Source organism: Dunckerocampus dactyliophorus, chromosome 16 (assembly GCF_027744805.1).
Source record: "Dunckerocampus dactyliophorus isolate RoL2022-P2 chromosome 16, RoL_Ddac_1.1, whole genome shotgun sequence".
Lineage (NCBI taxonomy): Eukaryota > Metazoa > Chordata > Actinopteri > Syngnathiformes > Syngnathidae > Dunckerocampus > Dunckerocampus dactyliophorus.
In genome coordinates, this window is record NC_072834.1 from 10,084,794 (window position 1) to 10,112,775 (window position 27,982).

Genomic DNA, 27,982 nt, shown 5'->3' on the forward strand with positions numbered 1-27,982 from the left:
GAATTTCTGCAAAAAAAAAACATCAAAAGTTCCTCTATATGACAGAAATGCTCATTCAGAGATCCCCTGAGGAACGCTGCTGTTTTTAAGGACCTACTGAAAACAAGTCTAAGAGCCTCTAAATTAGTGATTCTCACCTGGTGGATCACGAGCCCTTTTTCAGTGGGCTGAAATCTGCAAAAAAATTTGTCGCTCCCAAGTTTTAACTATCGGTATATATAATTTCAACTACCCCTGTACATGTACAGTACAGTAACATGTCACTGCATTTCAGTGCATTGTAAACTACGACCACAATAGTTCAATTAATCAAAATAATGAAAACGCAACCCGTTTGCTTTCATAAAGACAAAAATATCACTAAAGTTGTAGTCAAGTGGCTATTATACATGGTGACTCGTGTTACCAGCGCTAGTTAGCCTTAATGGCTATTACGCAACTGCAAGGGTGAGAGGCAGGCGTGGCTTCTTAAGTATAAATACTTGTGACTGTGTATGTGTGACCACGTTTAAACCAAGTGACCCCAAAACTGTGAATCACTTCTTTCTTACCCTACAAGCAAACAAATGCAGTTTGGACTTTTTTTTTTCATCCGTCGTTGGTGAGTCTAAGGTGAAGCTAGCTTGAATTAGCCGCTGATGCTCTGGTGCTGCTTTGTACAAGGTAAGCTACGTGTTGCTTCACTGGTAGTAACCATGTGCACGCCGACGACTCTATACGCACCAGCACTGTGACGCTACTTAATACATCGAAGTTTTGCTTATTTACAGTGTAACAGTAAATTACCTACTAAGTGCACTAAAGCTAAAGGTTAATTACTTTTAAGTGCACTAATAGGTGCTTCTTGTGGGCTCCACAATGCAGTCCGCCCGTGCAGCATGAAGCTGAACAACCACAATGTTCTCGCTTGCACACAAGGCTCCTGTTCATTCTTGAACGTTATTTGCTGGTCAGCTCTTCATTTATACATTTTATAAACTTCACGAATGGTTTAGATTATTACATTTGTTTGCAGACGTTATATATGTTTGCAATAGCTGCACTGTATTGTGTTGTAAATACAAATTGCACTTTCTTCAAAAGTTGCATGTAAAAGTCAAAATGCCAAAGAAATGAAGTGCAACAAATGTACAATGAAAATCAGATTTTTTTTTTTTAATTACACGACATAATATTTTGTATAAAGCATAAATCATTTGTAATATACAGTTGGGGTGTATGTATTGTTTGTGTAAGACAGGCGTGTCTAAGGCTTTTGTCCGCATACTGGAAATTCAAAGGATGTTTGGGGGGGGCACTTTTGATATTCTAATATTTTTTCTATTTTGTAAAAAGATTGTGGGGTAAAAAAAAACAACAAAATGACTGTGTATATTTAAAGACAATGCTTTGTGTTATTATTACTTATTAGAAGCAGCATTTCAGCTTTTTCTCTTTACATTATGCCTTTTTTGCTACATTTTTTCAATTTTTGCAGTTTTGTTGTTTAATTTTATAATTTTATACCTACATGAAGGGCAACTGAAATTATACTGCAAAGTTCCGATGCTGGTTGACTTCCAAGTTGTTTTAATGTCAAACGTTTGAACAAAAACAACAATTCTCCCATAGGAAATAATGGCAATTAATAATAAGTGAATTAATCCGTTCCAAGGTCAAACTGTCACCATCATCAACCTTTTGTTAAACTGTACAGGCAGTGTTTAACTCACATTTTAACTGTTATGCAGGTGTAAAGAAAAGATAACCACAGTATAGTCAAGCAAAATAAAACATGTACACCGCATGGTGGCGTTATTAATCCCTATTAAAGTTGGTCAGATTGACTTGAAATTTCTCATACAGCTTAATGAGTTCTACAAAACCCCCACTTTGACTTTAAGGGTGTTTTTGTACACGCCTTAAGCCATGGGTGTCCAAAGTGTGGCCCACGGCTGCTTTTTTCCTTGGCCTGCGGCACATTCTCACAATATAATTTAACAAGACAACTTAAAAAAAATGTTAAAAAAAAAATCCAGCAGCAAAAATAAAAAATCAGCAGTAATTAAATACAATAAAGTCAAAATATTAAGAGAAAATGGAATAAAATAATGTTGTAATAAAAAAATTACCTCAATTTAGTAGCATAAAGTTTAAATTGTAGGAAAAAAAAAACATTAAGTCATAATATTTAAAAAAAAAATTAAGTTGTGGAAAAAGTTATAACAATACGAGAATAAAGTCAAAATATAATGCAAATATTCATAATTACAAGTAGAAAATTTACAAGAAGAGAGTTGAAATTGTTGGAAATGTAAAAAAAAAAAAACATGCTGTAATTTTCTAAGAATAAAGTCAAAATATTAAGAGAAAAAAGTCATATTTTAAGGAGAAAAAAAATACAAATTTTATGAGAATAAACTCAATATTATGACGAAAAATAATGTCATTTTTAGTGGCAGAGTTAAAATATTAAAGAAAAAACAAAGTTGTAATTTTTGGAAAATTAGGCTGGGGAAAAAGTTATACGGGAATAAAGTCAAAATATTATGGGAATAAAGACATACTATTATGAGAAGGACATTTACGAAGATTAAGAAGGAAGTTGAAATATTTGGAAATTAAAAGAAAAACAGCATGGGGGGTGGGGGAATTTAATTTGAATTGAAAGGCTTTTTCACCTCTATCACAAAGCTGAGACGCTGTTTTTTTTTTTTCTTGAAATATATATAACTTATAACTATAACTAACTATAACAGATCTACAAAATATCAAAGTGGCCCTTGCATCCTTTCAGTGTTCAGTGGCCCTCGGTGGAAAAAGTTTGGACACACCTGCCTTAACGGGACTGACAAGCACATGTGTGTAAAATTGATCAGGATTGGTTGAAAAACATGGCCACCATCAAGCAAAACATCTTTGCAGGGGCGCGGGTGGGACTAATTGTTCATAAGTCATTGACCGTTCGTCTGTCGCAGCCGTCTGATTGGATGCTTTATAAGTGTATGAAGGATAAAACAAAGTGATGAGGAAAACATTTGTAATATTATGGATGCAACTGTGCAGGACTCCGGAGGGATGTGAAAAGAGGTGTGTCTGGAGTGAAAGCACCAAGTGGTTACGCAGCAGACATGCTATAAGCAACAAATCCAAAGTGATCACTAACGGATCACATGACATAAAGAATTAACGTATCCTTGTGCACCACACGAAAATCACAGTTCAGTTTAGTCCAAACTGCTCCACAATTCTTGTAGCTTTTGAATTAAGTTTGGATTCTGTGAAACTTTTATAACCGTTCCAAACATAACTCAATTATTTCCAGGGAGTCTAACTTTAGCTCCTGTGAAAGTGGGTCACCAGTGGTCTGACTGTAGGAATAGGCGATATCCTGGATGTGTGGATGTACAGCTATGGATATCTTATGCAAGTTTGTGTGTGTGTGTGTGTGTGTGTGTGTGTGTGTGTGTGTGTGTGTGTGTGTGTGTGTAAGCTTTCTGAGATCAAAGCCGCTCACCACATGTCTGGGATAATTGTTTATACACAAATATAACCCAAAGTTTTAAAAGCAGGGTTAACAACAGGTGTGTTGGTACCTGTAGTAAATAGATGTAAAATGGATAAGGTAGGAGGAATGGCAGAAGTAAACTAAAGCTAGAAATAGGTCCAAATTTACGCCACAATTTTGCCTGGGTTAGCGTACAATATGGTACGCGTCTTGTCGTCTTGTGTTATTAATACAGCGCGTGAGTCAAACTGTATTCTTAATGTTTTGTTTTTTTTTTAATCAGAAAACGTCTTTCCTTGTTAGCATCCTAATAGCTCTCACAAATATTCACACAAAACATGTTTTTATAGTTTTACAATTATCGTTTTACATGGATAAAACAATTCTAAATGTATATACAATGAACTAAAATAGCTAAATGAACATTCCAGGTTACTTTTACCTTTATTGAAGACATGATGCTTGATGTGATTGTTGCCAAAGACACAATGTGGCAGCAAGACACCACACGAACACCACCTCCGTGTTTTGCCATGAGTTACAGTATTTCTTAAAGTGTTTCTCACCTCAGTAACCCAAAATGGAGCCAAGGAAAGTTACAAGTGCCAGCATTTTGATCTTTTATCAAAATGTATGTAGTTTTTAGTATAGAGCCGGGGTGTCCAAAGTGCGGCCCGGGGGACATTTGCGGCCCAGAGCTTATTTTTTATTGGCCCACGGCACATTGTAGAAAGAAAGTCCAACCAAAAAACCCAGCAAATATGTGACAAATAGAGCAAAAGGGCAAAATGTAAAGAAAGGAAGTTGAAATGGTAATAATAATTAATAACAAAAAAGCTTTGTCTTTAAATAGAAATATAAATATTTATTTCTTTACTTAAACTTTTTTTTACAAAACAAAAATATAAAAGTGCCCCCCCCCCACAGCCGTTGATTTTTAGCATGCGGCCCTCGGTGGAAAAAGTATCCCTGGTAGAGAGTGCTCTAATAATGTTAAAAACTGTATATAGAAGGTCGCAAACAGGTTTTCTATGCTCCTAACTATAAAAATATTCCTTTTCATAAACAACAAATCCTACTTTGCGGAAATTCACTTATCACGGTTGGGTCTGGAACCATTTAACAGCGTTAAACGAAGGATCGTCTGAGACTGCGCAACAAATATAAGAAGTCAGATGAGATATATTTGTGCCTACAAAGAGAACTAAGGTCAAAGTATGGACATATTTTGATCAAATTTGATAATTATCATGATAATATTAATACCTGTAGTGCAAATGAAGTGTTTTCTTGTTTTTACTTTTTAGATTTACTGTTTAGGTCATTTTTTGCAGGAAAAATGTAGTCCAAATCCAAACAAGTCAGAGTTTGACCAGGATCTTGGAACACATTATGTCACGGTGGCTATTATAGTGATCAGAGGGCAGTGAGCCCAGCTTCAGTACATCTATTTTAAGCAGGCGATAACTGAGGCGCAACTTATTCTCAATTGTCCCTTTCATCTGCTTTATGAGGAGTTTGACCTCTTTCCGACTGCATGCCACTTTAGATGCCAAAACAAGGACATAGCCCGCACGTGTCCACTGTATCCCTGTTGTTATTGACAGATAGGAGAAGCCTTGTTTTGCTCAAACACATACCAGCGCTTTTTTAGCTCAAAATTTTGTGAAGTACTGTACTTAACAAACCAAAATAAGTACAAAATTAACAGTTATTATCAAGGGCTCTATGAAATCCGTTTTATTTTTCCCAAATTTTGTGTTTTCTTTTTTTTTCCATTTTCATTTTTATAATTCAATTTTTTTTTTACCTTTTACACTTATTTTACCAGCATAGAGTGTGTACTTTTATGACGGTATGTTTCTGAGTCGCACACACACAGCAGCACTAGCATGCAAAACTCAGCTAACCCAGCTGGCTTCCTTTCACGCACCGTAAGAGATGAGTTTTGACATTTTTACGCCAACTTTTGCCGGTGTTTCAGGTCACCGTTTCGACATGTTTAGTTCGGGAGGGGGCGGGTTAGTGTTTCTGATGAGATTCCACCACGATTGAGCGGTCGGCACACAAACATTCCTTCTCACATGATGACAGCATTTCATTCACAATATGTCAATTTCCGCGAGATCCCGCATTTAACAGTAGATTCCGTTTTTATTGGACAATTCCGTTCGTGGGGCCCTAATTATCACAGTATTATTATTATTATTAGCACAGTATTATCACGGTCTTGCTCAAATTCACTGAATGTATGTCAGTCGTCCTCTGTAGGCGCAAAAAAATATCAATTGATAGAAGGTAAAATTGATCACACAGCAACTTAACACTCAAGGTAGCTAAGACATAGACAAGACAAGTACCAATACGAGTTTACAATAAAAACGATTGTAACTTCTTCCCATAATGCATTTCTTCCCAGCAGAGCAGTTCATCGGCTCCCTTCATGAGCTCCCTCTGGAGCTGAGCTCGTGAGCTCCCTCTGGTGGACACAGGAAGCTGAATAAATCATTGGAGCGCCTCGGCAGCCATGGCCAATGAACTGCTCTGCTGGGAAGAAATGCATTGTGGGAAAAAGTTAAAATAGTTATTGTTGTCACGAGATTCGAACATGGTCATAAATTGCGGCATAAGCCACAGGGTTCAAAGTTTAAAAAAAAAACAAAAAACTAGCGGTTTATACACTGGAAATTACGGTACTTTCAGAAACATAAATATACCTGTGAAACAATACAAAGTATATGTCAACACATACTATAAATGTACTGTAATTATAGTATTATTTGACACATATGAATTGCTACCTAAAGGGGTATATTTGTATTTGTTTAAAGTAACCGTCTCTGCTGACCTTCCCAGTCATTGTTCTGTTTTTAGCTTCATCAATCCAGTTATTTGGGCTGAAAAGGACTTCCGAATTAATGCCAAGTCGTGTCTTCTCCTTGCTCAGCTTTCATTGGCTGTCAAAGAACACACCCTTGTTTCTCACCCGACACTCCCCCCAACTGAAGGGCACCACAACTTACCTCCTCGAACTCATCAATGACAAAACAAACTCATTTGACAGCATTAACTAGTTCGACCTTCCAAGACTCCCTATAGGTTGAAAGGTAAGCAAGCTGTATGAATTCCTAGGTTTTCAATTCTGACGGTTCATGACGCAACCATGTTCCAGGATGTATGAGTGCGCAAGTCGCTGGATGCTTGGAATAGCTGAGCCATGTGATTCCCGCGGATACTATTTTGGAACCCATGAAGTCTATGCATGCTCCTCGCGACAGCTCGAAGAATAGAAAACAAACGCGGTGTTTAATCCCATTGTCTGTCCTACGCTCTCTAGAAGCGCACGGTGCTGTCCGTAGATAAGTTGCTTTCAAGTGAGTTACCGCTCAGTGCTGCTGAACAAGATGTTATTTCCAGATGTTGATATCAATCTTGTATACAACGCTACTAGTTGGTGCTCTTTTTTTCTCTCTTCCATTTAAAGTGCCATCATTCGTGCTATGTACTCTAATAATACTAACAGACCGCTTCTGACTGTGCGTTTGCGACTTAAAACCCAGTGACTGAGGGGGTCATGCAGTTCATGAAGGCAACTTTTGATTTACTGTTTGTGTGAGCGTGTCTGGGTGTTTGCATCTGCAAGTACTGTACCAGTCGTACTATTTTTACTCAGTGTCTTTTTTTACGAACTTATCTCTTCACCAGCTGGGGGGACAATGATTTAATTTTTATGTTGTTGTAAAAACAATCTGCTGAGGGTATGCATTAGTTGTGTCATGCGGTATCTTACATTAATTTATCACATGTCATGATTTAAGGGTTGTATTTTAATGCAATCAATCCTCATCCACTTGCAGTCATGTTGGCTGCTGGTAATGTTTATGATACATACAGTACCTACTGTAATTCTATCTTAGCGGTCTTTGGAATGCTAAGTCTGAGACGCTTTGAAGTCTCTTCTCAGTTCTGTGCATAATTTATTACCTGGAACATTTTTGCGTGTTTCTCTGGAAAGTGGATGGGTGGTGAGGCGGGGATAGGAGGGCATAACCTTAAGTTACCCTCAGTAGGAACTTTCCATGTGGTGTGACATGACCGTATCGCTGTCCGCATGACCTTTCAGACTAGATGTCCTCATGTCAGTAGGTCCTGGAATGGAGCCATTATCTGCATGGATTTCTGCCCAGTCACTCCAGAATCACTGTTTATTTCCCTGTCCCTTTTCTAGCCCTCAGTGCTCCCATTATGTGAGTTCAGCCCTAAGGAATGTGGATGTTAGACCACTTCTTATCACCCAGGGAATATTCTCCAACAGCTGTGTTTTTAGGAATAGTAGGGCCATCTGCTGTGCTTTGTATTGGTAGCATCCCAAACCGATATGCGTGCATATGTGAATGGTTAAACACAAGACTTCTGATACTACAAAATAATGAAAATATAAGTAATCAGGGTCAGACTGATGATGTGTATATCAGCTGACCGGTCTGCTGCTTAAGGAAAAACTGAACTTTTGTTTGTAATTTTGCCCATCATTCACAAACCTTATGTGAGACATGAATGCATGCCTTTCTCTTTGCTGTGCGTTCTAAAGATATAGAAACAGCTATAAAGAAGCGGCTAAGAATGCACGTAATGTAACGCACCTATTCCGCCTATAAAGCCTTCTGAAAAAAACCTCCAAAAACTGCCAGCCATGCTCCATTTACATGATGTGACGTGCATGTTAACCAAGCTACAGCGATGTTGTTGTTGTTGTTGTTGTTATTATTATTATTATTAACATTGTTATTATTTACATTGTTGCACCAAATAACTATGTTGCTGGTGTAGTGACACCTTGCCACACCACCCCGGCTAGCTACTAGCCAGCTAGCAACTAGCTTCAATTTAGCTTTTAAAAAACATGTAAAATATATATCTAAAATTGTAAATTTTAATATTCAGAATTTTAGGCAAATCAGATCATCATTGCCAGAGAATGCTGCTAAAATGATTCCGTATTCAATGATTTTTTTTCCCATTTTGAATATTGAATTACTAACTGGTCTCTGACAACTTTAAAATGAAAAGAATCACTCTTTTTTTAAAAAAGGCCTTAAAAGTGTTTGATAGAAAATCTTTATCGTTTCATCATAGTCTCATTCTCCAGAAATACAATATTCGTAGTTTTGAGAGTTATAGAAAATTCAAACTAGCCCATTCAAGATATAGGATTTTAAATGGACTCGCTCCGCCACCCTTGGGTGAGTTTATTAAGATGAAATGCACTGTTCATGGAAAGGTAACAAGAGCCTCCACCAGAGGAGACTGTGTAACACCTTACAGACGTACAACATTTACACAACAGGTGTTATCAGTCAAAGGTATGGAAATTTGGAACAACATCCCAGTTGCTGTAAAAGACTCCATTGCCTTCAATTCATTTAAACCCATCTCAAACAATGGCTTATCTGTGGCCATTCATTTTACTTTAATGTTTATTTTATTGTATGTTGTTATTGTGTTTTATTTTATCTTATTGTCCATGTATTGTCTTCGTCACACAGTTCTCTTGTTTTTTTCTTTGTCTTATTGTTTGACCTGCCACGGACTACAGATGTAAAGTAGCCTTTGGGCTAATACTGGCATATTTACACACAAGTGTTCATGTATATGCACTGTCCCTTTTTTAAACAAATAAATAAATAAAACCACACACTCGCCCGTAGTGTGTCAGTGCCACCCTCACAAAGCTTCAGGCCACTACCGAAAGGTAACGCTACATATTGGAGCTGCCGCCTCTGCTGCTGTGTCTTTGTTTTTGAGTTGAAAAGTTAACGTTGGGTGTAGGCGTTCGTTTCTGTGTCGCTACGTGAAATCAATGCGCCCAGGAAGGAAGTTTCGGTAACGCTTACAATGACCAAAATACGGCAAAAGTATTACATGTTATTATGAATGTGCCTGTTACTACATGGTCATAGCATGTACATAAAAGATAAAACATTGTTGGAGGTTTTTGGAGGTGTTTTGATAGCGGATTCTCTAGGCGGGATAGGTGCGTCCCATTACGTGCATCAATTACCTGCCTCTTTTTAGCTGTTTTTATATCCTTAGAACACAGAAAAGAGAAAGATTTGTTCGAGTCTCACATAAGGATTGTGGATGTGAGGCAAAATTCCAAAAAAAGTGCAGTTTCCCTTTTTAACATTTGAACATCAGGTTGCAGTAGTGTGCAGTAAACACTTGTTACAGGCTTTACTCAGACTTCAAGTCAGTATGCTTCCCTGAGTAAGTCATCTTGTGCTAAGGATGTAGAGATGTATACATGCAAACAAACACATGGCGGTATACCACGAGCTTTTCTTCCGGTCACTCACACACACACACACACACACACACACAACCACTGACCTGGAGAGATGCAGCACAGAGACCCCCTGGAAAAAATGGTCTCAAAGGTTGAACAACTTGGTCAATAATAGAGGAGGCGTTATGATGCTAATTTTAAGATAATGGTAATCAATGAAACAGACTCATCAAACAACTGTAGAACAGTGAAGAAATAACATATCATTTTTTTTATTTTAATCGGACAGTTTTTATTTCACTGATTTGAGTTCAAAGGGAAAAAAAATGGTTGTGTTTTCATCTTAAAAATGTGTCCAAAAATAGGTCCTGAAGAAGAGAGGTCGTCTTTTATTTAGTTGTATTATATTTGGGTCAATACTAGGGCTGCAACTAATGATTTTTTTTCCGTTGATTAATATAAAGCTTGTTGTTTTGTTGGCCCTACCTAGATGGACCAAATCAATACGACCCAAACACCGACAGATAGTGGTTTTGTCAACAACATATCAGAAAAGAGGCAAAAATGTCTAACTGTTTTCCAAAGTCAAAGCTGAGGTGTGTGAATATCTTGTTCGACCTAAAACACGTAATAGTTCTGCTTTCATGGATGACTAAGGAAATTAAAAAATATTCACATTTGAGATACTGAAATTAGAGGGTATTTACATGATTAAATGAAAACAATTAATCAAATACCAGAATAGTGGTCACTGAAACAATTAATCGATTAATCATCGGTTAATTGTTGCCACTCTGGTCAATACGGTATTTCGCTGCAAACTATAACCACAACAGTAAACACATTGTTAAATACCTCTCTGTCAGTGTCAATCAAAAGTGAGCATTAGTATCTTTTGTAAAGACAGAACATGTTATACATGTACACTATTCTAAACAATTGTAGCATGCTTAGTGGGATACAGTGTGGTCATCTGCAAACAAGGATTTGGTTCAAGGATTTGCGAACAAGGATGCATCACTAGTTTCCCCTGAAATGTTGAGGTCCCCCTGTATAAATAATGTTACATTTTTTTTCCCTAAAACACAGGATGTCCTGATTAACACTTAAAGTTCCGCTGTGTATACAGGAGTAACGGAATTTAGTGCTTGGCGGTGCTCGTGTGTCATGACTTATGATTGTCTTTGTGTTAAACCCCCTGTCCAGGGGGCTTTGCTTCCACTCCTTTTCAGCTGTTACATAACACAGTGTATGTCAGCAACACGTTCAACAATATGATGGATTATCCCTATAGGCCCCTGACTTTTTTCTTTCTTTTTGGCCACTTATCAGAAAATTTGGGCTGTGTTATGTAACACCCCAGGAAACTGTGTTCTACTTAAAATAAGTTTGTCAAGTGCTAAATCTGTTGCACCATGTCCATACTGTAGATCTGATTGCATGCGTGGCCACTAAAAGCGTTCACACAGCAATGTGCCTCTCTGCCATTGGATCAAGCTTCTGCGGCTAACTGCCGTATATAACTGTATGCTTCCAACTTGTGCTCATTACGGCCAGTGGCGCATTGTCTTGGATTTATAATCCTTCTTTACGTCCACCAAAGGTGTGTGCGGCTTCTCCCCTGTGACTCTGCCCTGCAGTCGGACCAATGGGGCTGGAAAAGCTTCTGAGTTTTGGGAAGCGGTTGCTGAGGGTCAAAGTGGTGGACTGTAATGCGGAGGATTCCCGTCTGTCGCGATGCCTCAACACTTTAGACCTGGTGGCCCTGGGAGTGGGCAGCACGCTGGGGGCTGGCGTCTATGTGCTCGCGGGTGCTGTTGCACGGGAAGATTCAGGTAATCGCTATTCATGATTTATGCCTTATGTCCAACGCTGTTGAAAGCCTTTTAATTCCAAGACTTTGCGTTGTCCTTCCAGGTCCTGCCATTGTGCTGTCTTTCCTGATAGCGGCTCTAGCGTCAGTGTTAGCTGGCTTGTGCTATGCTGAATTTGGAGCTCGTGTTCCCAAGACAGGCTCAGCTTATCTGTACTCTTATGTGACTGTTGGAGAACTCTGGGCCTTCATCACCGGATGGAACCTCATCCTCGCTTATATCATCGGTAAGGCTGCATGTCCTGCTGTACACTCATGGAGAGTGGACGCACTCCAAGTCACTTACAAAATCCTATTGACACCTGAAAACTCATTTTGTTCTCTGGGATCCAGAAGATATTCTGGTTCTGGTTTAAATGTAACCTCCGTTTAGCCAATAAAAGCCTGCACAAGCACAATACCATAAATCCTCTAATTATAGCGCATTCATTGGAAGCAGGGAGTAATTGGAGATATTATTTCTGAAATGTCAAAACAAAATAAATTATATCTCATAACTTAAATTCTTCACTTTAATAATGATTTTGGAGTGCATGAGAAAGGAAACCGTACCTCTCTTTGGTCATTTACAGCAATGTTATAATAGCAGGTAGGTGAAAACTGCTCATCCAGCAATAAACCCACAGATGAGTCTACTGAAAACAACAGTACAGTATGTGTAATAGCCGTACACTAGCAGTAGCAGAGCTACTAAAGCTGCAGGATGCTGATCACTCATTATACTTCAAATTCAGCAACTGCCATCATGTGGAGTTAATAAAAGCTACATCAGGAGGATGCCTACAGCCATAATCAATTAGAGCTAGACATGGGCTGGTTACTGGTTTCATACGTATACTACAGTATGAAAAAGTCATGGTTTGAAAACCATTGAAATTTTCCGTCATACCGTTCCTGTGGTATGAGAGAAAGTTGAAATACTTTGTCACATCCTGTGTTATTTCACGCAGTCGGAACTGGGCTCCGATGTGTTGAAAATACAGGCGAGGGCTGTGTTGCCAAAAGTCGGTCATCTTAACAGTCATAGCATAGATGGCACCAACGTTAGCTGCCTTGTTTGTAAACCATGCACCCAGAGGCTGTAGGGGACTCGGAGGTTAATACAAATAAATAGAGGCATTAACTGGAGTATTTGCGGCATGTATAACCCAATCTGAAGAGATTGAAGTATCTGAAAAAGCCTCAACTATTCTTCCTGCAATTCAGGTACCTCAAGTGTGGCTCGAGCATGGAGCGCCACCTTCGATGAGTTGATAGGGAAGCGAATAGAGCACTTCTGCAGAGACTACATGTCCATGAACGCACCGGGAGTACTGGCAGAATACCCCGACATGTTTGCGGTTGTCATTATCATCATCCTCACAGGTAAGTTCACACGCATCTTCCAAGAGATTTGCATTTTGTCATCCCAAAAGATATCAAGACAAAGCAATGCAATACTTGGTTGAAAAATAGTCGGCCCTTAACAACCTCCTCATGTTTTCTACCCTGTCTTATCCATGTCAAAGGTCTGCTGGCATTTGGGGTGAAAGAGTCAGCGATGGTCAACAAAGTTTTTACAGGCATCAACATCCTTGTCTTATTGTTCATGGTGATCTCTGGCTTGGTCAGGGGCACTCTGAAGAACTGGTATTTGGACCCTGATGAAATCCTACATGTCGCCAATATGAGCAACTCCAGCCTCAAGTAAGTTGTATGTCACTCGCACAACTCGAAAGCTACTCCGAAAAAATAGTTAGGGGTGTGATATGAGCCATGGAAGAAACTATTCCTTTTTATGCGGCTCCATGTGGCAATAATTGTGAAAACCATGCATGGCAGATTGTTGATACGACTTATTTTTTTACAATATTTGAAGTTTAGCACCGCCTACAGGATTGGAGTGTAATATTTTCAACTGCAGCTTTGGACTGTTCACATTTACAAATATTGCTCAGCTGTCTTCCACATAAATGTATTGATTTGGTATTATTTTAATATAATTCATATGTTTATTTCAACAGTCTGTGACAGTATACATATTTTTTATTATATTGTTTTAATAATAATTAAACATTAAATACTCTGGAACATTAAAGTAAATCGGAACACAGCTTGTCGTGTTGATCAAATAAGGTGAGTTTGAATCAACAGCGCCTCTGCTGGTTGAAGCCAAGTAGTGCACTCTATTTGGCCTCAATTGGTACAAGTGCTTACCTATCAATGTCAGTCAATTAATTAATTGATTGTTATGCCTGTTCATAAATGAATGGCTGTGGTCGTTTACTATTTTGATAGCGCCTTTCTAGCTTTAAGGATTCTTCCATAAAGGAATGTTTTGGAAAATCCTACAAATGGTGCAGTACGAAATAAAAATGTTGTGGAATACACATTGTCCAAGTTTTAATCGTGCTTCTTCCCCTGTGTCTAGTCTGACAGACATCCTACCAACCAGAGAGGAGCTGGGCGTTGGCGGCTTTATGCCATTTGGGTTTGCAGGCGTCCTGTCTGGAGCTGCTACCTGTTTCTATGCCTTTGTGGGATTTGACTGCATAGCAACCACAGGTCAGTGCTACTTTGTCTGGCCCTAGTCTAGTCTTGCTCTAATTTCCACATCCCTAATATCACCCCATGGACCCCATACCATACTTTTTGTGGGAGTGCAACTGGATATGGAGCACAGATCATCTTTCCAAAGCTTGTCCAAACATTTGGTGCTCTTACATAAGCAATGGCAGAGCAAAAAGAAAAGATCAAGTTTTAGAGTGCTTGGCCCAATTGGAAGCGTAACGCAGGTTAAGACGGTCTTTTTATGTACTGTAGCTTCTAATCTGTACACTCTGTAAAAAGCTTGTAAAAGTGTCCTGCAGCTTGGCTAAACTCTCTCCTCTCTTTGAATTCTAATTGGCTTGCGTAATCGAAAGCAGTTATTTGAGTTTGAGCCCAGACAGGCTTTAGTATTTATCTAGGTCATTTGGTGGCTTTGACCTGTCAAAAACAGCCAAATGATCCAGACGTATACACACTCCATCATCGCAATGTGATTTTTTTTATTTATTTAATTTTTTTTTACTGCCAAACAAGTCCTCAGTGTTCGTCCTTGGAGCGCTGTTGCATAATGGCCTGCAGTTAAAGAGTTGGGTGTTTGAGTCTTACGGGTTACGGGTGCAAAATAAGCTCCTTGTTCAATTCTGTTCCAAAATACAGGAGAAAATTATATCAATCACTTAGCCCTCCCCATCACATTTACTGGTTTTCTGTCAACACATACATACAGGATGTACTGTACTTAAATTCTGCTAAAGATAATACATTGCAAAGTGCTAACAACAAATTGAAGTGAATAACCAGTTAAGTTGGGCAACTGGCATTTTGACAGAGTAAATATTGTTGTTGCACCTAGAATGTAACAAATAATAAGCACTATGACCCCCTATGGACAGTTAAGTTAACCATTTCAATCAGGGGTGTCTAAACTTTTTCTACCACATATACAGAAAAATGCAAGCGCCACTTATTATTTATTATTTATGTATTATTATTATTATTTATTTGCTTATTTTGTAAAGCAACACTTGTAGATATGTTAAGAAGTTATTATGCCTTTTATTCCCACAACCTAATTTTCCAAAAATAGCATCTTTATTTTGTTTTGTTTCACATATTTTGCGTTAAAAAAAATAAAAACATTACATTTATTCTTGTTAAGTTGCAATTTTTTTCTCCTAATATTTTGACTTTATTCTTGTAAAATTACAGCATTTTTTTTGTTTTGTTTTGTTTTGTTTTTTTTACATTTTACTGTACATTTACTTTCTTGTGAATTTTCTTCTCTTAATTCTGGCTTTTGTTCCAACAATATTTTGACTTTATTCTCGTAACATTATAACTTTTTCGGCAGCATAATTTTAAATAAAAATTACTCTTACTATTTTGACTTTATTCTTGTAAAATTACAGCTGTTTTTTTTTTTTCATTTATGCTGTTTTTAATTTTCCAACTATTTCAACTTTCTTGTGACTTTTGTTCTCGTAATTCTGACTTTATTCCCATAATATTTTGACTTTATTCTGGTAACTTTGCCAACATAATTTTCAAAAAAATGTATTTTTAATTCTATTTTCAATTTTTAAAACTTTTTCTGTTTTTTTTTTTATTATTTTCATAAAATTACAATTTTCAAAAAAATATTTCTTTAATATTTAAACAACTACTAAAATTATTTTTTTTTCCCTCATTATATGACAGTGTTATTCTCATAAAGTTACGGCTTTTCTCTCATTAGATTATATCTTTTTTTTCTCTCTCAATATTATATTATATTATATTATATTATATTATATATATTTTTTTTATTTCTAGTTATATTATATTTTTAGACTGTCACGTGCCACTAAAAATCAGCCGCAGGCCGCAAAATTTTATGTATCATAATTTTTTTTGCAATATTGTCAATTGATATTATTTCCAACTCATTTTTAAACTAACATCAGTCCTAATTCTATACATTTCAATATGCTTTTTAATCCTGTACATGCCAGGTTTTGCCATAGTGCTGCCATGTCTTTAGATGGAAAAAAACTGAAAATATTAATTATTGAAAAGTGGATTTATTTTTTTTTTATTATTACACTGTCAACAAGTCATGCATACATAACACATACATATTCACACACACACACCTTGATAGCTTGATAGCAAGCAGTACAATCCTGCATATGCTTGAATTCTGTATTTAAGATTTATGCAATAATCGGTGAAAATTTCAAGAGAACCCATTTTGGATGGTGTCAACCAAAAGCCAGCATTATTATATTTGTAAAGGCAGAATATTTTATACTTGTATTATATTGTAATTTATGTGCGCAGTTGTAACTAATGTTGTGCTAAACATGATCCTTTGTGCTCTCCTCAGGTGAAGAGGTGAAAAACCCCCAGAGAGCCATACCTATCGGCATCGTGTCCTCGCTGCTCATTTGTTTTGTAGCCTACTTTTGCGTTTCTGCAGCCCTCACCCTCATGATGCCATACTACCTGCTGGACAGCAAAAGCCCCCTTCCCGTTGCTTTTAAGTACGTGGGATGGGAAGGAGCCAAATATGCTGTGGCTGTCGGCTCCCTTTGCGCACTGTCCACAAGGTAGGCCCATATTGATATGCTCTCAGTCTGAAACATGCGTGGGTCTATATCTGTACTTGAGTGAAGGCTTACAAAGAAGATTGCAGCGCCATCGGCCTGCATGGGTGGCTGTATGGCAGCAGCTTGGAACATGCTCCTGCACAGGCCTTGTTAGATAATTGCAGTGGACTCCTGGAACTCCAAACTTAAAATTTCATTTTCACTAAACGGGAATGCTGCATTTTTTATGCTTTTTAATTGCAATTAATTGAATAGAGGCGTTAACTGGAGCATTTATCGTAAACAACTGGAGAATGCCTGGTGGGATACTTTGTGGTCATCTGCAACCATGCATTTCTAGCTGTATTCACATGATTTTTATTTCTTCTGTGGGTTCACTGTAATTTTCTACTGATTGTACATGTGCTGTAGCCTTATATAGTCAGCACAGGTCATTACGAGTACTGCAAAGATCAAAGCGTGTGAACAGCATGCCACTGTGTCATTCTCACCCCATGCATAACTGCATTACGCTGTGTAAAATAAATGCAATGTCATATTCCTCTTGTCTATGCGCTGCCTTCTCACCGGGTGTGTGGATGCTATATTTCCTGGTGTCCTCGTTCCTCCTGTGGCGTTATGTTTCCTATGCCCCGTGTCATCTGGGCTATCGCTGCCAACTGGTTGCTTTTCAAGGTCTTGGCCACGATCAGCCCGCGCACCAAAACCCCGCTAACTGCAACCCTCACCTGTGGTATAGGGGCAGGTGAGACACTAACACGCATGTTTTTTAAAAAATGTTTTTTCATGCTGGGGGGCTGAGCGACGCAGAATCGTATATTATTTACATTTAAAAATAGCCCTGACAGAAATCAGTACCAAAGCATGAAAAGGCAGTTACTAATCCTCTCTTAATGTCATGTCAACGGTGGTAACCCTACTTTCTGTTGTTAAGATGATAACTAAATGCAAGGTGCCAGTATTATACTACCTGTGGAATGAGTCCTTATTGTAGCACAGTCCACTATCATGCCCCTGCTGCTCGAGTCTTGCATCCTACTTCTTTCCTGCGCGGCAAAACTATTAACTGACCAACCTCATTTGTTTAAACCAAATGTTTCCTTTTGACCCCTACTGACTTCTCTGTTCTGATGCTTGTCACCACCCCCGTCCCCAATTTGTTGTTTACCTCCACCCATGCCACCTCAGTCTGTTGGGGTCCATGTTCCCCCTGCCTCGCATCATCTTTGCCATGGCTCGGGATGGCCTGCTCTTCTCCTTCCTGGCCCGCGTCAGTGAGAGGAAAGCCCCCATAACATCCACAATGACTGCCGGGGTTCTATCTGGTAAGATGAATAGGGGTCACGTGTTGTTTTGGAGATAGATGTAGTAGTAGTAGTAGTAGTAGTACTTTATTAATCCCACAGCAGGGAAATTCACTTGATGATGAATGATTACTTCCGTCTGTAAGTGTTTAGCAGAAATGGTTATCCACATTTTTAGCCCCCTAGAAGCTTTGCTGAAGAGGCTTTTTGTCTCTATGCCAAAAATGTCTGTGACCTTTGTGAGTTAAGAGGGAGGCTTGGCAGTCTTCAGGAGAGACATGTGAATTACCACAGTTTATCTTATCTTATAAGCATGGATTTTGTAAGTACAGTCATCCCTCGCCACTTCGCAGTTTGAATTTTCTGACTTCACTCTATCACGTTTTTTCAAAAACAGATTCATGAATAGATCATGCTGTTTTGTGGTTGAATGCAGCCTATTTTACGTATTTTTTGCCTAAATTAAGCATTTTCAAGCATGAAAATGGCAAAATAAACTAACATACAACAACTATAAGGCAGGTATTCTACACCTTTCACTAGGTGTCAGTAATGGCTAGTTTGAATTATTAATTAACAGGCATAACAGCCCCTATTAAAAATCCCTAATAAAAACACGGCCTGCTGTTGTGTCTGTAACCCACGCCAAGCTAAAACGCACTCTGAACCACCGGTTTCACTTCCTGTCTGCCTGCCACTCAGCTCGCCTCGGGAACACATTGCAACACACACGAGCATGAGTCTTATTTATGTCATAAATTGCTTATTTATTCTTAATATGTCTACTACATTGGGTAATACGAGTGTGAAGGTGAGTATACCGGTGTTATTTCATATCTAGAGAGCTCTAATAATGTTAAAAAAACGTATTTTTAGAAGGTCGTAAACAGGTTTTCTATGGTCCAATATGCAAATATTTGATTTATATATAAGGAATACTACTTCGCGGAAATCCACTTATCACGGTCAGGTTTGGAACCAATTAACCGCAATAAACGAGCAATTACTGTACAGTGGAACCTCGGTGTCCGTCATTAATCTGTTCCAAAGGTCAGATGAAAACCGAAACAAGGTATTTTTCCTGTAGAACATTATGTAAATCCAATTAATCCATTCCAGACACCTAAAAATATGAACAAAAAATACATTTTTATAGAGAATAATTATGGTTTTACATGCAGAAAACAGTGTGAAATAATTATAAATGACGAATGGATGGAACTGGTGGTTGATGCGGACTTCCCGTACATCCTGGTAAGATGTAATTCAATAGTGTTTCTCACCGTCTTTATCAAATTGCTGGTACTTTCTTTGGCCCCATGGTGGGTTATTTAGCAGTTGCACTTAGTAAAAAAAAAATTACTAAGTGTCTGGGCACTCTATTTGACAAAAAGATACAGTACAGGTCAAATGAGCTAGTTTGCTACATGCAATATTATACGAAAACCAACGCAAAATTTAGGTGAAAATACTAAAACCGGGCCGTACGAAAACCGAGGTTTGACTGTACTACACAAAACCAAACCTTCTAAAAGGTTTATGAAGAATCAACACTCAATGCTTCCTTTTGGGTTTTGTTGACTCGTCACAGGTTTGGTCATGCAACATAGATTCACCATACAATCGATGCAAATCAAAACACGCCATTTATAAAAGATAGCAGCCACCCCATAATGGATTGATAAACAAAGTGACTCAATAAGCCACAAAGTTCAGAAAGCTGCAAAAATTGTCATTTGCAGTGCTCTATTATAAAGTAACTGCACACATAAAGCCACACTGGTCTGCTAAAACTGGCCCAGTGGGAGTATGCCCTGAGGGTAAAAGAGGGAGAGCACCTCAGACTGGTTTCCGGTTAATTGCAGGGTGATGAATGGGGTATTGAGTGGGAATTGATCCCTTATCAGCACCGGGAAATAACATCTACATGCCTTTCTACACTGTTATGCTATCCTATTTCCTATTATTGGGGAAACGTGTTGTCCTGTGTTAAAGATCCCAGTGTGAATGTTATGTGACTCAGGACCGAAACGCACTCTGTCTCATTTTCTGCCTTAGTCTGGACCAGAGCGCCAAAATACAAATGTGACCAGAGCCGTAATCATGTTTCTAACAATTTTTGCCCCTCCTGTTCTCCCCTTCAAGCTATCATGGCATTTCTGTTTGACCTGAAGGACCTGGTGGACCTGATGTCCATAGGGACGCTGCTGGCCTATACATTAGTGGCTGCCTGTGTCCTGGTTCTAAGGTTAGTGCAAGAACTGTACATTCTCATGCAACAGTCAGCTTTATGTCAGCGTATTCAACTACAATTGTCATACGAACTGGACAGTTTTACTCGAAGTCAACCTTCCGTATTTTGCCCTGAGTGATGGGTAAAAATAACATGTAATAGACATCAGCATGGTCAGCACCCTCGCACTGTCATCTCAACTCTCGGGCAAACCATTGAAATGGAGCCCCGCATCCATATTGGATGTAATTTCACACCTCATCATCTTTTATACTGCAGCACAGATTATGACTGACTTGAAGTGCTGTTGGAGACATTGTGATTGACAGTACTCATAAGCATGCTGATGTTGCAATGTATTACCATTGCGAGGTCTCTTTTTTTAAGTCTGCTTCGTGTGCATGTTTGATTGTCAGGTATCAGCCTGAGCAGCCCAGTGCGGTGTATGAGATGGCCAATATCCAGGAGGAGGTGGAGCTAAACGATGGCAGTATGGGCATCCTACCAGGTGTGGAGGAGAGGTTCAGCTTAAAGACATTGCTCTTCACAGACAGCCTTGAGCCGACCTCCCTCTCGGGCTTCACAGTCAACATCTGTGCCTCTATTATGGGTATGTGAACACAACTGACCTACTATCACACAAACTTGAAAACATTTGTAACTGTTTTTTCTCGTACATGCAGGCCTTCTAATATTGGTGTTCAGTGCACTGGCAGTCCAGGGAGGCTCCACACTGTGGACCATTGCAGTCCTCAGTGTCATCTTTATTGCGTGCCTCCTTCTCACTTTTATCATCTGGAGACAGCCAGAGAGCAAGACAAAGCTCTCGTTCAAGGTTTGAATCCTCGCCTGGCGTGCTACACAAACCCACTGAAATGACTTCCACTTCATTTCTACCTATTCTTCTACTTTTGTAGGTTCCACTGCTGCCCTTCATTCCAGTGATCAGCATGTTTATCAACGTCTACCTGATGATGCAGCTGGACCGAGGCACTTGGATACGCTTTGCCATCTGGATGGTTTTAGGTAAAGAGCAGGCTTCAGAAGCAAACGTTGGTGTTAGCAAGTAGGGATGGGCATTATAAATATGTTGTATTAAAGTAGGTTGGTGCCTAAACAGGCTGCGGTAGAAATTGTACGAAAAGAAGTCAGACAAAATTGGATGTGGCTATTTTAAACAAATGATGAGAAAATGAAGTTAGCACTGTTTTCGTCTGCTGCACCGACTCCACCGCTTTTACATGTTGACATGCTCACATTTCTTAACAACACTCCGACAGCTGGAGTTTGTTTGTTTTATTTGAATGTGAAGACGTTTAGCCCTCAGCCTCAGGCTGAGGTCTTTTTCCTTTTCCAAATTCTGTCTAAATTATAAAAAATATTCCCAAACGTTTTCTTTAACGAAAGGTCTTATGTTGATTGTTAATTGTTGTAATGGTTGAACATCAAAATTGCATGTAAATATTGCAACAAATACCTACAACACAAATAGCTAGAATGTGAATAGAGTGAGGTTCCCAAGGCCGACAAAGTTAGCATTGTTATTTTTTTTTCCATCTGCTAGGCCAATATTATATTTCTCAACAACAATCACGCTGGAGTTCATGTATTATGCTTGAATATGTACGAATTCTGTCATTCTAAATTATATTTATTTATTATATAATTATTAAGTTGCACATGTTGACATACTTCTCAACTACACACATGCTGGAATTCCTTTTATAATGGTTGAATGCAAAGACACAGTTGAAGACGTTAGCTCGGAGCCTCAGGCCGCATGCCCGTCTGTTCCGCAACAGTGTAAAACCATGTCTTGGAGTACATTTTCCCATTTAATTAAGAATTTCATCACTGAAAAAAACAATGTTTTTATTAATGTGATTCAGTTTGAATATGGAAAATGTGCGCTGTCGATAATGCCAATCTGTCGCTCGCTTTCTTCAGGTTTTGCGATCTACTTCTGCTACGGCATCCATCACAGTGCCGAGGCGACAACAGCGCGCTCAACTCCTGACATGGAGATGGACGGCTTCAAGCGTGGTCACAGTTCAGAGTCCATGACACCGGAAAAGGAGGCCTTCCTTCACAATGGTATCGAGGTCAGGGACGACGACGACGACAGAGACTTGTAGGCATGGGACAAACCTGCCCTTGCGCCGGTCTGTCTGTGTCATTTGGACTGTGTATCTCCATAACAACTAACAGTTACAAGTGGACGTTAAGTGGTCACACTCCAACACAGGACTTTTGAAGCTACACACCACTGTGTTGAGTGACTTGCCTGAGGGTTCAGCTGTCTTGCTATGTTTTTCGCTGCTGACAGGAAACTGGCTGACCATATTTGCGTCGACATCAGATGATGTCTTTTTTTAAACCTTTCCATGAAACACAACTTTGTATTGATGTATTTCTAAACATGCAGTAACTCACCCAGCCGCTGATGAATATAGCGGCAACAGCATTACATTCTCTGATTGCCAGCTCTTACGTAAGTGATGTTGAAATGTTGTGACTCCTGGCAGGACACTCCAAAACAAATATCTCATCTATGATGTTATTACGGTCCTTCTCTTGGCAGAACAAATGGGGTCAAATGGCTGCACCTGTTAGGACAGCAGTGACTATAGACCCCTTTCGTTTGTCCACCTTTGTCCAGTGTCGATGTTCTGTGTGAACTGTATGGAATGGGGGCATAAAGTCTGCAAATGTACCTAATTATCTGATTACGGGATGGCACGTTGCTGTGTGGAAGCTCACAATATCCCACTTTGTTGGGTTCTAAGTGGAAGGAACAGCAGGAAAAACGCCACCTCTACCGTTGAGGCAATTTTGCGGGATCTATGTGTAAAAGAGGCATATTGTGTAACCATGATGACTTTTTGGGATATTATTGGTAAATATATGACGAGTGTTGAGCATTGCGTGAACATTCTCACAGTGCTGGCTGCTGTGTCTTTTAGCATCCATAGCTTATAAAAAAAAATGTCAGTTGTGTTTTTGTTTTTCTCACCCACTTTAATTATATATTTCCTGGTTTTAAGGCTCCTCAGATTTTAAGGGAATTTGATACAAATGTAATGTCGCCACCTGTGATGTTTGTATGAGTTCAAGTGCCTTCTATATTTACATTAGCCAGAACTATTTATAAGTTCAGGTCTTATTTTTAAGACTAGGTATTTACTGTGTGGGATTTATGGGCAGTCACAGTACAACAAAAGTCGTGTGACCATATACAGAATCCATTAAAAATATGTACATAAAATTTTGTTTATATTCCGTCAAGTAAATTATTTGTAAACGTGGGGAAAGGTGTCTTTTTGTTTGGAATGTTTTGTGAATAATTTGTCTGTGGGTGATTGTGGTTACAATACAGTCGTCCCTCGCAATATCGCAGTTCAATTATTGCTCCCTCCCTATATCGTGGTTTTTCAGAAATGAATTAATAAATGATCACTGTTTCGTGGTAGACTATGGTCTGTTGTTGGTCAAACATATGGAAATGCAAATCATAAGTAGTATTCTGGTTACTGGGCGGCAGCAATGACACAAATCATTGAGATGTTACATTACCTTAACACTGCATGAAGTCATGAAGTCAGCCGTAGCATGTCCGACCTGATAGTGTGGGCAAAAAAAGATCTTCTCCCGTGGAAGTGGTGAGTTTTTGTCTTAAGTTTAGAGGAAATAAATACAAGGCTAACTGGTTAGCTCAGTAGCTTGCTAGCTAGCGGCCGTCTCGAGGACCTGCAGTATAAGAGTTGCAACGTGGTGCAAACAATGAATAGTGGGAGTGTAAAGGTGATTAGAGGGGTGTCATTTCACGTCTACATAAACGTTGCTCTAACTACGAAAATATTCAATTTTATAACATTGATTCATACATCACGGAAATTCATTTAACGCGATCACGTCTGGAACCAATTAAGCGCGACAAACGGCGGAGGACTGTATTGTGTTGCACAGTTGCCTGTGTTCAATATACAGTGTATACTATATGTGTATATATACAGGATTGTTCAACATCACTGACTTCCCTTATCATATACTCCTATGAACGGTGGCAGTTGTTTTGGGACATAAGATCAACATGTACCATTGTACAGTAATAAATTCCATCAACTGTGCATGTATTTCCATACCGGTTTGGTTCTTGCAGACAGAGTTCTTCCAGGTCTCCATTTGCTATTATGATTATTTTAATGAGGCTACATCCATTCCAATTTGCACAGTAGTGATTTGTAAGAATTATATTGTCAGCAGTCACAGTAATTACTTACTATTCACTCACCACTAACTGGAATTTGCAAATTGGAAAATTTGAAATTTTAACAAGTCAATGTGAGTGTATACTCTCTCTAGATATTAACCGGTTATTATTATTATTATTTAAAAACATAATGGGCTTATGCTTGTAATATTTTGAATTTATTCATGTCAGATTGCAACTACTTCCTCGTAAAATTAAAAAAAAAATTCTAGTATTGATTTTTTCTTCATGTGGCTCTAATACACATTCGTCATAGTAGTAACAATAATCACACACAGAAATGTACATGATACTACGGACTGAAATGGCATGGGTCCAAAATGATGCTGGATATCCTTTGTGTCATAATGTAATATACAGTTAGAAATAAATATCGTTTTGGAGAACAATAGCAGTACCCTTGACATTTTTACAAATGTTTTGCTCCTCTTTTAGTCCCCTTTTGACCCTGGAAAAGCTACACTACAAAAAAATGCCAACGGAGTACAGTAAGTATGGTGTATAATAGTGTACGTACAGAAACCACAGGATCCAGCAGGGAGCGCTGTGGTGTTTATAGAGAAAATCATCTACTCTGATACATTGCCAGGAGTGGGCTGCAGCATCAGCACCAGCAGCTCCTCCTCCTTCTCCTTCTGTCCGCAGCATCTCACTCTCTCTCTCTATTTTCACAGCATTTCCTCCAGAAAGAGGAGGAGTGGAAGGCACACGCGTGTTTTTGGTAGCGATTCATGCATTTGACGGTAAGCCAGTGAATATGTTTGCTCTACTACCACTACAAGATTTGCATGTATTATTTGATTTCATGTAGCTACCTGTTCTGCATTAATTTCTCATACAACGTTATATGTGTTTTTAAAGTGGGGGTGGGGTGTTTATTTGTGTTGAAATGAGCAACTTGAGCCGCAGACTGGACTGTAAAGCGGAGCAATGTGGAGGTCAGACACCAAGCGATGGGGGCCGCCGTGATGGATGCAGCGGGTCAAGTCTCTGCGGTGTCGCTAATGATCACACGTAGATTATCAGAGCTTTAGGGCCAACTCCTGTGACGATCCACTGCGCTCAGAGGGATCACAGTCAGGGAGGATATTTAACTCTGGCATCCTTGTTGACATACAAACAAATGTTTTAAAATGTTACCGTGTTTTTCAAGTAGAATGCGTGAGGCATAAATAATTTAGCTCCCTTTTGGGAACGTCTTTCTATTTTGAGCCACAGCCATTATTGGTCAAAAGCATGAAGCAGTCGTGCTCTTGCAAGATAAAAAGCTTGCCAGAGCAGCTTTTAGTTACTTTTGTAGTCATTTGCATTTGTTAGGTTACAATGCTGGGCCGTTAAGAGAGGTATGGAAAGAGAAAGGGTCAACTTTAGGTGAGCACATTGAGGACACGCCAGCTGTCTCCTGTGCTGATTGAGTGCTGTCTGATGGTCAGCTTGTCCTTGAGCTGCACACATGCACAAAGGAGGACATTAGCACTTTTATTTAGGTAAATTCTAGTACAAAGTTTGGCTATTATGTAGTGTGTCTTCACAATCAATCCACACTACTATGTAGCTCCTAAAGTGTGCTCTGTGCTGTGGAACTGTGCTGTGATACGGTACCTCTGAATGAGAGACTTGCTGTTTGCATGGATCTCTCAGTCCTTCACAGGACGTTGATGTGTGATTTGACACGGCATCAAAGCATGGTCGCCTGTGGCCTTGGCGTGTGCTGCTGGGGATGCTGATGCATGCGTGATTGATTCATTACATCTGACCTCTGCGATGTCTGAACAGCGATCAATTCGGCAGATCTCTGCCAGTAAAGCCACCCCAGGGCTAGGGACTGTGTTTCAATGCTGTATAGCTCAGATTCTCTTACAGTGCTTTATGTACACAGTGTGTGTTTGTGTGTGTGTGTGTGTGTGTGTGTGTGTGTGTGTGTGTGTGTGTGTGTGTGTGTGGATATGCAGGTGGGACATGTTGTCAGGGCGCACATGAGTAACACACTGGTGGGACCTTCAAGGTCAATTTATAGGACAGAAGAGGAGGAGAGGGGTATAGGACAAAAAATAGACGTTTTCCATGTGGTGAAGGGGAGAGACTATTAGGGCGAAATGGAAAAAAAAGAAGATAATTTAAAAAACACTTTTTTTGCAGTATCATGAACTTATTCTCATATATTGTCGCAGAATTACTATATACTAAAATTCATGTAATGTAGTAAAATTACAACTTTTTTTCTCGGATTGTTATGACTCCGTACTTAAAATGAGTCTTCTTGCAATCTTACTTTATTCTCACAAAAATACAAATTTATTCTTAAAGGGATTGTTCAGATTTTTTGACATGAAGTTGTATGACCTAGGTGTAGTGCATCTACCGTGACTTACCCCCAGGCATACGTCGGGAGACAAATATAACGGCGAACAATTTGTGATGCAAATGTATTACTCTTTTAAATGCATATTGTTTTGAGAAGCCAAACTCTTTACTTAAATGGCCCCAGCATGGATAATAATAATAATAATAATACAGATTTACATTTGTAAAACTTCGACTTCCATCTTGTAATTTTCTAGTTTTAGTGTGATAAAATTCTGACTGTCTTGTAAAAACATGACTTTTCTTGTAATGTTGCGACTTTTTTCTTGCAATTAGCATACAATTCTGAATTTTTACTCAATATATTATGGCGTATTACGGCATTTTACTTCATATTATATACTTGATGTATATGAGATTCATTTTTCTTCACTTTGCCTTGTAAAAGATAAATTTTACTCCTACAATGACACCTCTATTCTTTGTTATCCTTTATTAACATTTTTTGTTTTTTTATTGTCTGATTTAATTCTGTTATTTGTTTTAGTGGCAGCACTTTTGTCATTTTGCTCTGACAAACATGGCAAAATATTAAATGCTGTAAAGCTTTGTTGATACAGATTCAAATGCATAGGTCAGCATTATTTGTTAAGACTGTGCGTGATCTTAGCAAAGTAAGAATGAGGGCCACATGACATTTGCTGAAGCGTGTGTGCATGAGTGTGAAAAAGGTACAAAGAAAGACGCATGGCACACGGTCCAAACTGCCTTTGTCTGCAAGGTGCCTTGTTGGCTCCTCCCCACATTTCCAGGCAGTACATTGGATGCTGAGATTGAACACAGAGAGAAGCACGCCTCCGCTGGTCCCTCACACATACATAAATATATATTACACACATGCACGTGCACACTATTTACACACATGCCAGTGAATGCTTTTAGCACCAACTCACAAGTGTGAACAGCATGTCCGTTACAGCAGCGCTAGTCTTAGCACCAATGTAAAAAGTCATAGTACCAGTCTTGTCAATCATGACCCACAGCAGGAAGCTTTTAGTTGGTTTGCAGGATTATGTAACCACTACTTGTTTATGGGCGGTGGAGAATA

The 27,982-nt window shown here is 38.9% G+C and overlaps 2 protein-coding genes across 7 annotated transcripts in view; both read left to right on the forward strand.

Moving 5' to 3' along the window:
• The first annotated feature begins 474 nt into the window (after nucleotides 1-474).
• slc7a1a (solute carrier family 7 member 1a) lies at nucleotides 475-24,433 on the forward strand. 4 transcript variants are annotated; one of them, XM_054755320.1, is made up of 14 exons: nucleotides 513-663; nucleotides 6,435-6,594; nucleotides 11,377-11,608; nucleotides 11,691-11,873; nucleotides 12,853-13,011; nucleotides 13,155-13,332; nucleotides 14,057-14,190; nucleotides 16,541-16,763; nucleotides 17,952-18,088; nucleotides 20,213-20,315; nucleotides 20,717-20,910; nucleotides 20,984-21,135; nucleotides 21,218-21,326; nucleotides 22,248-24,433. In XM_054755320.1, exons 3-14 carry the CDS (start codon nucleotides 11,422-11,424, stop codon nucleotides 22,433-22,435), a joined length of 1,947 nt encoding a protein of 648 aa, XP_054611295.1. In that variant the 5' UTR covers nucleotides 513-663; nucleotides 6,435-6,594; nucleotides 11,377-11,421; the 3' UTR covers nucleotides 22,436-24,433. The 4 variants fall into 4 exon arrangements, with proteins under 4 accessions (XP_054611292.1, XP_054611294.1, XP_054611293.1 ...); XM_054755317.1 differs by lacking the exon at nucleotides 6,435-6,594 and having other exon boundaries at nucleotides 475-663; nucleotides 11,414-11,608; XM_054755319.1 differs by having other exon boundaries at nucleotides 497-6,594.
• An 811-nt stretch (nucleotides 24,434-25,244) lies between these two features.
• Nucleotides 25,245-27,982, forward strand: part of mtus2a (microtubule associated tumor suppressor candidate 2a) — a 44,554-nt gene continuing 41,816 nt past the window's right edge. For all 3 annotated transcript variants that reach the window (XM_054754214.1, XM_054754217.1, XM_054754215.1), the window contains exon 1: nucleotides 25,245-25,313. The gene's annotated coding sequence lies outside the window, so the exon portion shown is untranslated. The remainder of the gene's footprint in view (nucleotides 25,314-27,982) is intronic.